This window comes from Macaca mulatta, chromosome 15 (genome assembly GCF_049350105.2).
Source record: "Macaca mulatta isolate MMU2019108-1 chromosome 15, T2T-MMU8v2.0, whole genome shotgun sequence".
NCBI lineage: Eukaryota > Metazoa > Chordata > Mammalia > Primates > Cercopithecidae > Macaca > Macaca mulatta.
In genome coordinates this window covers 86,036,181-86,045,680 of record NC_133420.1, presented here as the reverse complement: position 1 = coordinate 86,045,680, position 9,500 = coordinate 86,036,181, and the positions used below count along the sequence as shown (strand labels likewise).

At 34.5% G+C, this 9,500-nt stretch overlaps 1 protein-coding gene across 18 annotated transcripts in view; it reads right to left on the bottom strand.

Moving 5' to 3' along the window:
• Positions 1-492: 492 nt before the first annotated feature.
• Positions 493-9,500, bottom strand: part of MPDZ (multiple PDZ domain crumbs cell polarity complex component) — a 175,141-nt gene continuing 166,133 nt past the window's right edge. For all 18 annotated transcript variants that reach the window (XM_015117692.3, XM_015117694.3, XM_015117695.3 and 15 more), the window contains 7 exons: positions 8,735-8,825; positions 7,798-7,841; positions 6,818-6,940; positions 5,421-5,525; positions 4,739-4,851; positions 3,727-3,850; positions 493-1,907 (listed from right to left, as the gene is read on the bottom strand). In XM_015117692.3, the coding sequence (XP_014973178.3) occupies positions 1,761-1,907; positions 3,727-3,850; positions 4,739-4,851; positions 5,421-5,525; positions 6,818-6,940; positions 7,798-7,841; positions 8,735-8,825 (747 nt within the window). In that variant the 3' untranslated portion in view covers positions 493-1,760. The remainder of the gene's footprint in view (positions 1,908-3,726; positions 3,851-4,738; positions 4,852-5,420; positions 5,526-6,817; positions 6,941-7,797; positions 7,842-8,734; positions 8,826-9,500) is intronic.

The following is a 9,500-nucleotide window of genomic DNA, read 5'->3' as shown; positions in this document are numbered from 1 at the left end:
TAAGATGAATGAGAGGGAAATGCATGTTTGTTAGCTAATTTGGTACAAAACTAGTAGAGCAAATTTCCCCTCATTCCTTGCTCAGTGTTCAAGTTGGACTTGTCATGTTTATTAATGCAAATAATTTTGATTATGATTTTGTCCATCTGAATACACTTGAATAGTTCTTGACTACACTGAAGAGCAACTTACAATATTACTGCATTAACAGCATCTGAGAAAAACATATACAGGCAGGATACTTCTCTTTCTACAATGTCATCTTCCTCTAATCTATGAGGAGTCTATGAATCTTTAGTGTTAGAAAAAATTGTGGAGGTAAAAAATATTAAGCTTTCCATAATGATGTTGTCCAAAGTTCCTTTAGCTGTAACTATGGACACCGTATGTGCAGTTAGACATGATAAAAACCAATTTTAAGTTGTAAATCTTGAACAGTATATAACAAAGCTTTTCCACAGTAAAAAGAACAAAAAAAATGCTTGCTGCTTCTTTGTGCACCACTGAAAATTCTTATTTATTCACTTTAATTCTGCATTTACACAAAAATGCTGTAATAAAATATCTGTACACTACTTCTGTTACAAATATAGATAATATTTAAAGTGACTTTATATATTCTAATGTAGGAGTTTCACGCTCTAAAATGGGAATGAACACATGATAATTCCTCACCAGTTGTCTCAATAAACAGCTCCATCTGTTTCCCTTAGTCTTAAACTATTGTATTATAAGATGTTAATATAAGGCGATGAAATGAAGTTATGTTAATCGCCTTAATTTTTCTATCAATTTACTAATGGCAAACAACCAAAATAATTACTAACACATTGTTTTCTATCATTAAGATTAATATGAATTGAAAACCAATTGCACAGCACACTAACACATTTTTAATGTTGCATCAGTTGTTAAAATCAGCACTAAAGATTCTGGGACCCTTCTATGTTCCGCTATGATTAGCAGCATAGTTGCTTTCTAGAAAAACCATAGTCAACATGGGGTGGCATCATCATTTACTGATAGCAACATGAAAATTTTTTATAAAAGGTCAAAAATAAAAATGAAAATTGAGATGTGCATTAAATATAATTTCTTTATAAAATTTAGGGACATTGCTTCATATATTTGCTATTTACTCAATTATAGAAACCAATTTTAGCAGGAAAAATACATATGCATGCAAGAGGTGGGGAGATGCAATGTTTTTATTATACTGTGTTGAAAATTTTAAAATACTGACAGTATTTTTAAAGATTTTTCAATAGAAAACTTTTTTTTTCCTTTTTTTAGTTTGGGGTTTGGAGAGGAGGTAGATTGCCAAATTGAGGCATTTTTTAAAAACTCCCCAAGACTTTCTTCTTTATTTTATATTTTCATTTTTCATCCTAATTTACTGAATCCATTTTTTTTGGTTAGCTTTAGAATTATCTTTCTTTATACTAACGAGATTAGCATGTAATAATTCTTGCCCATGTGACTACAAAACGTTAGATATCTTCACAAATAAAAACCAGATTCACCTACACAAATATTCCTTCTCTTTTTTAAGTTCACAAAATGCAAGAAGAAAAGAAAAATGATGTGAGGTTGTCAGTAAGGAAAGCATTTCTATATGAGAAAAACACACTTAAGTGTTATTTCCCCCCTATAGTTTTGAAGACCCGCTGAACACAGCATAAAAGAAGTCAGGACCAGTCCATTCTCCTCACAGTAGGAGGTGAGCTAGGGGTGGGGTTGGCTCAATTCTGGCAGTCAATTCAAGACAGAACCATCAAAGTGACAGTGCCTTTTGTCCGTTTAAGGATGGCAACAGCTTCTTCATGGGTGACTCCTTCTAGACTCTGCCCATTGACAGCAATGATCTGATCGCCCCTTTTCAGACGTCCATCTTCAGAGGCTGCTCCCTGCAAATTATAAGGTAGACTTGTTTATTTCTCAAAAAATGCTGCCTTGCAGCTCACAACAGAAAAAGATCTCAACAGGAATGTAAATTGCTCTGCATGTACACACACATTGCTCCCAGTGCTCCATGGGTGCTCTAAGCCATTAAGCAATGATGAACATAGACAAAGAAGGTCTTTCTCCTAAATGGTTTTAGCATTGAGATACCAATTTGAGAGAGAATTTAGCAGTCAACAGATTAGTTGGATGGGTTTTTGGCTGTTCAGCACAGCAGTTGGTGGGAACACAAATTAATAAAGAATATTTGGGAATTTGCCTAGTAGGAATGATTCAATAGAATCCAGGATTTTCTATCCTGTAAAGAAGACCTACAGAAAGAAGGTAAATGATTAGGTAGGAACAAAAATAGTTTTACAGGACAATGGCTTGAGGGATGACAAAATCCAAAGGTCTGAAAAGCACAAAGCCACCTGAACGTTCACTACGGCAGGATAAGGCGTAAGTTCTAAATTTAAAACCCACTGCTATTTCTAATTCTTTTTGTGGTTTTGAAAAAACTATGCAAGCTGTCTTAGTTCTTACTTCCCCAGGGTAGAGAGATTCTTCATATTCCTTATGGACCCTAAATGATTAAGATTAAATACAGACATTGTTGTTTGAAAAAGAATAAAGCATGCTTATAGAAGACAATTATACAATTAAATATAAAATTAAAGATATGGAAAAGTTAATGAGGAATCCATAATGATGAAATTCTTAAAATATGTTCTAACTAGCATGCCTTAAATAAATTGTTCCTAGGCTGAGGAAAAGGACTGTGGACTCTTCTATTCACTAGCAAATGCTGTTTGTATTTTTGGACATACCAATAGCTTTTTAAAAAATCTTATAAATTAAGCCTATAGCTAGCTTGTTGTAGGTAACAGCACTTTAAATTGGCTTAAAAAAAAAAAAAAAACCTTTTCCAAAATAATAAAATAAAACATCCATAAGGGACCATACCACTAATCCAAAGGCCCTATATCAAATTTTTAAACAGGTTTGACTAAGTTTTGTTTCTTTTTACACTATAAATTTTGAGATTCTAAATTTTTCCCTGCAGGAATCTTGTCCAATTTTGTAGCTCCTGAAAAACGACTTAACATATTAACAATAATTATATGGGTTTAAATTATTTTAATAGGTTTACCAGTACTGCAATATCTTTACTCTTATTCTAAACCTTAAGATAGAATAGGTATAATTATAACTAGACAATCTTGTTAATTGAATCCCTTGATTGCAAATCACTGACTTATCATAGAGGGTTGCTGGATACTCCCTAAATTTTTTTCAGTAGTTATTTTTGTTTTAGTCAATGAAATTAAACTTATAAAATAAATGCTTATTAATTTTCATGTGTACTTTATGTACTTCTCTATAACTATTTTATACTTCACAACGACAAAAATATGCAAACAGAAATATCAGTGCTCTATAGCATACACATTTAAAATGTTCCATTTTCAAAAGACAATCATGTGCAATTTGTGTTCAAAGAAAAAAAAATAGGCTTTACTAACCAAAGTTCATTAATATTTTTATGTATATTGTTAAGAGTTTCCATGGAGTTTCAATTTGAACCTATTTTCCTTTAAATATAATGAAACCTCAAATTGCACAAAAATATTTAATGACCTGTTCCTGTAGGGAGTTTTGAAAAGAAATGATCAACTGTTAACCATTTGGCATTACCTCAGGCCATAAACTAATAAGCCAGCTGCTGACCACTATTAATGAATGTTTAGGGGAAAAGAGGGTGGTTAAAATTTGCAAGCTTACCTTTGCAAACACTGTTTTAACATAAATGGGTAAGTCTCCATGAGGGCTGCCATATCCTCCAACTATACTGAAGCCTAAGCCATCTGGTCCTCGCTCTAGTGTAATAGACTTACATTGAGGAGGTCTACGGTGAAGGAAAGGAAAAACAAGATTTAAATTAAAAAAACCCTATATCTATATATATGTTATGAATTATCTGACATCCACCTAAAGCTAGCATAATTCTCTTTGTCACTGACAAGGAGTATATTATGGGTATTTTTGAGATGCTTAAATTGTCAGTGCACGCTGTGCTCGGTATTTTAAATTTACATAATCTAATGAAATCCTACTTAACACCCTAATTCGATTACTCATTTACAGTTCCCTTAAACTAACATATTCATGGCATGTTCTCGTTGTACAGAGAAGCTCATTCTTTTTCCAGTTTATTTAAAGTGAGAGGGCTAAAGTTCAGGGGACAATAACAGAATAAGTCATAAACATCAGTACACCCAAGCTCAGAGAGAAAAATCATTTATAAGCAATGGAAAAGCTGCATCAAATTATTTAAATTTTCTAATGTGCCTCTCTCTGTTTTCCAATGCTTTTTTATCCAATTGTTGTTACTTAATACCGTGAATTTTTTCAATCCAAAGTATAATATGTTAAATGAATAGGCAGTGCTGGAAATTTTAAAATGATAGATTTGACTTGCTCCATATTACATGAAGTGGTAACATCAAGATTAAAATATCCTCCGCCCCAAAATCAGAGCTGAAACCATGGGAAGGGTAGTAGCATGCATATCTATCTAGCTAGTTATCTATTTCTCTACTTATCTTTGATCAGCTAAATCCATGCCATAATTATTTGAGTTTAGAAGCACCTGATATGTGTAATTCATACTTCATATATCCTATCATTTTACCTGTACGTAATTCCTAGAAACACGGGACAGAGAATGCAACTGTCAGGAAGACTTGATTCATAAGTAAAAAATGATAACACTAATCATCATGTATGAGCGCACCCTAAATCATCCTGAAATATACTGCTTGACGTCAGCCCAGTGAAAGAAAGACTGGAACTTGCAGGCTCCTGCTGATGACCTGTGACCACACTCACATCTCCTCCAGCAACCACCTGCACACAGGAGAAGGATAAACAGAAAAAACACATGTTCCTGGGGCTAAGGAAAGTAATTTTTCTTCAAAAAGAGCACTTGGATTAAAATGTACATTTTATTGTCCATTTAATCATTTCTGTTAACATAAAATACAACCAAAGAGAATGAAATTTCACAAGGTCCAGAGGCCTCTTAACTGTCCTGACAGTAAACACATTCTTCTAATTCTATTGTACAAAGTTTTTTTTGACGTTTTTAAAATGTGGTCTCATATGTAATTATTTTTTAAAGATCTTTGGAATACAAGCCACTTGCTAGCACTACTTAAAACTCTAGCAAATAATCATGTACTGCTAAGGCCTGGATTTTTTTCCCCTTAAAGTATAAAACAATCAATGCATCCGAGTAAAATGTTACAAAATATGTTTCATATGCACTTTCTTGGAACTCTTAATCATTTACGTTCAAGAGAAATATTAAATAAAATAATAGCAAAATATTTAATCATTTTTACTGCTTTAACATCAAAGTTCATGTGTCTTCAAGCTACCTATATTCTGAATTATGCTTGGGATAAAAATCTTACCTGCATTTCAATGGAGCCAGATGCATTTTTCAGTAGGTTAACTGCTTGGGTGTGAGTCATGCCCTCAGTGGATGTGCCACAGATAGTGACAATCCTATCCCCAACCTGCAAGGGAGAGAAAGAAACGGCCATCTGCTAAAGCAGCCATGGAGAGTGGGTCTTTGAGACCTGAGTATTCATTTCCTTCTCCACCTTGCACATGACATATATACTGCTACCAGCCACTGAAATATAACTAAGGAAACCACTAATTCCAAGAAGTCCAATAAGCAGCAACCACAAAAAGAAGCAGTGCATAATGGTTGAGTTCCATAGTGTCCAGGGGAGAGGGAGGGAGGAGAAAGTCACTCTTCCCTGCTCTTCATTTCTCTTGGGTGAGACATTACTTCCTATTAAAAGAAAAAAAAAACTCACTATCATTTGGAAACTGAAATTTCTCTGGACATTACTATTATAATCATTAGATGTGACTCTAAGTCAGAGGTTGGCAGACTAAGGCCCAGAGGCCAAATTTGGCCCACTGCCTGTTTTGGTTAATAAAGTTTGGTTGGAAGACAGCCATGCTTATTTGGCTGCTTTCACAGGGCAGAGTTGAGTAGTTGCAACAGAGACTCACAGGTCCCACAAAGCCTAAAATATTCACTATCTGTCCTTCCAGAAGTTTATTGACCCTGTGCTATGTATACAATCAGATTTTAAGTGTCAGCCATAAATCTGGATATCAAAGGAGGCTGAACCATTCCCAGCCTAAAGACTATTTAAACTAAAATGTGGTTATGTTCTGAGACCTATTTTTTGAGGTATGAAACCATAGAGATTTTTGCTTTAGAGAGACTGAGTTGCCTTAATGGAATATTCATGTAATTTTAGAGCTGGGCAGTTGGCATAAATTCCATCGTAGTGCTCCACAATTTGGATAATCCCTCAGCTTTGAGGCAACTTGCATATTGTTTTATAACATTGTAAGTCATATTTATATTAAACTTCTGCAAAATTATCAGTGAATGCAAATAAGTAATACTTTTCAATTTAACAGAGTTAAATCAGCATTTAAACCAATAAAATATATAAGAGAAAAATTTCACTTCATACTGGTGTTCTGAAAATACTTTCTGTTCTCTTTTAGCTTGTTCCACAGAATTTCAACATATAAAAATATGTATTAAGAAACAACTATAAATCTCCCTATTTCATTTAATTGCAAATCTGCATTTTCTCCTTTCTTTTAATATTCTTTATCTTTTACCCTAAGCAAGCCTTGCCGTGGTTGGATTAGATGATTTAAAAGTAAACGTAGACATTTAAAACTGCCTTGCAACAGATAGCCAAGTTCAAAGGTTTATAAAAACACTTCTGCACATTTTGCTAGGGCTTCTGGGGTTGTTAGTATGACTTACTCTGAGTTTTTGGGTCTGTGCTGCAACTCCAGTTGGGTGCATCATTGCAATAAATATAGGCACATCACCAAGTGGGCTGCCCACTCCTCCAGCGATGCTGATTCCCAGTGAGTCAGTAGGGCCCTGCCATGGAACAGATACAAAATTTTGGTCAAAGTGATATTTTTCATTGACCTTTTGTTTATTCTTTGGCATGATATCTATAGTCAACTCTGATCTTCTAAGTGGAAGGGCGAAAATGAAGTACAAGAAAACTGCATTACTTTGACGCAGGTGCTTAGTGTGGCTCAGGAAAATAAGCATCTGTTCAGGAAGTAAAATAAATCAAGACATTCTAAATGAAAATCATTTTGCAGAACTGATGAAAAGCAGGTAAACTCACGAAGTGAAAAGACCACACTTTTGGAATCAGTCCTGTGTTCAAAGCCAGGAAGTCACACTTGTAAATGCAGGAACTTGAAATAAGTACACTCCACTCAATAAATCATTAGATCTTCATTTACAAAATGGAGACAACAGTGCCTCTCACAGAGGGCTGCAGTGAATATTAAATGACATGATGATGACATGAAGTGTCTATAAGAGTGCTCAGAACAATACTAAAGGCTCAATAAATCACAGCTGCTTTTACTTTGTCTCTTGTGAATGGCTGTCGGGTGAATCTGTTTCAGAACTAATAAGTATCTGCTGAAGTGAAAGGTTTACTTATCAGTGTAACAAGTGAGAGGCATTGTACTATTTTGTGTGGGGTCAAGTTGATGCTATTTTCAGCAAAAGAGAGTATGCAAACTGATTTTTCAAATGAGGTACTATGATCAGGAAATTCATTAAGGACTACATTATGTTATTTCACATGTAATATGTAATAATACATACTTTTTTGAGATGAATACGTTAAAACAGTAAGCAAGTTAACAAGAAAACGCATAAGATGTCTCCGAAAACACCAGAGTTTATATTGTTTTCTCTCCCCAAGTTACCTTTTTTATTTCAACTGTTCTTAATCCCTGTATTTCAGATGCCACTGTAAAGGCAAAAAAGATAAAATAGGGTTATTTTATGTTCATTCATTTTTTATCTCATTAAAATATCTAAAGCTGGATGGGACTAAATGGAATAACCTAGGTTTCTTTTTTATTTTTTTAAGGGGGTGCTCAAAGCTGCAAGTACACATGATTAGAACTGTCTCACATAGGAACTATTTATTTTTCCAGTTGGAAAAACGTATATACCATCCCATTCTTCCATTCTTCCTTCTCATTTTAAGTGTTGATTATATAACTACATAATCCACTTTGAATGAGTCAAGGGCAAAATGTGCTTTGCATAGAAAGACACATGTGCACAGTTGACAGGAATAAAGTCATGGATGCATTAAAAAAATTCATGAACTTAAGTGCCTAAATTTCTAGAATATTAGTCACATTGCAAACACAGATTGCCATATGGTTAGTTTCTTCAATTTGAACAACTCTCAACCAATGCACCAAGCCAAAAATTCCTCTGCAGCATGATTTCACGTAATTAAAACACAGGAGGATCACATTGATTTTCTCAAATTTTTGCAATCTTCATGGAAAAAGAAGGCTTCACTTAATGGCATCTTCTGATTTACTGGTGTTACATTAAACACAGAAAAGGAATAAAATCAAATACACCAATCTGCTTAGTAAGAAAAAAAATTACAGAATCCTGATTAAAATGTTTAGTGTATCTTGTAGGGTAAACATCAAATGGGAAAAGCTGCCATAGGCACAACTTCATGTTGTTCAGACTTTTTGCTAACACATGTTTTTGTACCTATATTAGGATATGGGATGATGTGGGGGAAAAGAAAGCTCAGAGGTAAACAAGAAAAAAAAATCAGTGTTGACAGCCAAAATTCAAACCATGTTTAAAATACTGAACCAATCTTACATGCATTCTTCTTTGAGCTACTTTCCAGTGACTCCGATGTACTGGATCCAGAGAGTGGAAAAGTGAAAGATGACAGGCTGCCTTCACTCACCTACAAATACACAACTATTTCAGAATGTTTTCCAAGTAACATACTCCCTAAATACCACTTATTTCAGAATTTAATCTAGAGACACATACCTGTTAAGCAATGGTGGCATTTGATAATTTGATGAGCAATTTAAACACAGTTTCTACTGGTGTTTTTTTTTTTTTTCTTTTAAAAGGAGAATTTGTCTAGTGACATAAATGAATTAGAGCTAAAAGGGTAGATGAAATTGATTCCAATCTACCTAAAATTTTAGTGGATAGTCATAATCTAATACAAACTAATCTTCTTTAAATTTAAACTGATGTGGTAGGAAGACTAGGACTTAAACAAAAACTGTAGAATTACGGTCAGCTAATAGGAAACTTATGGTAGTAACTTAGAAAATTAGTATCGGGTCTTTTCTTTTTTTTTTTTTCCTTTGAGACGGAGTCTCACTCTGCCACCCAGGCTGGAGTGCAGTGGCGCATCTCCGCTCACCACAAGCTTCGCCTCCCGGGTTCACGCCATTCTCCTGCCTCAGTCTCCCACGTAGCTGGGACTACAAGCACCCTCCGCCATGCCCGGCTTTTTTTTTTTTTTTTTTTTTTTTTCCAGTAGAGACAGGGTTTCACCATGTTAGCCAGGATGGTCTCAATCTCCTGACCTCGCGATCCGCCTGCCTCAGCCTCCCAAAGT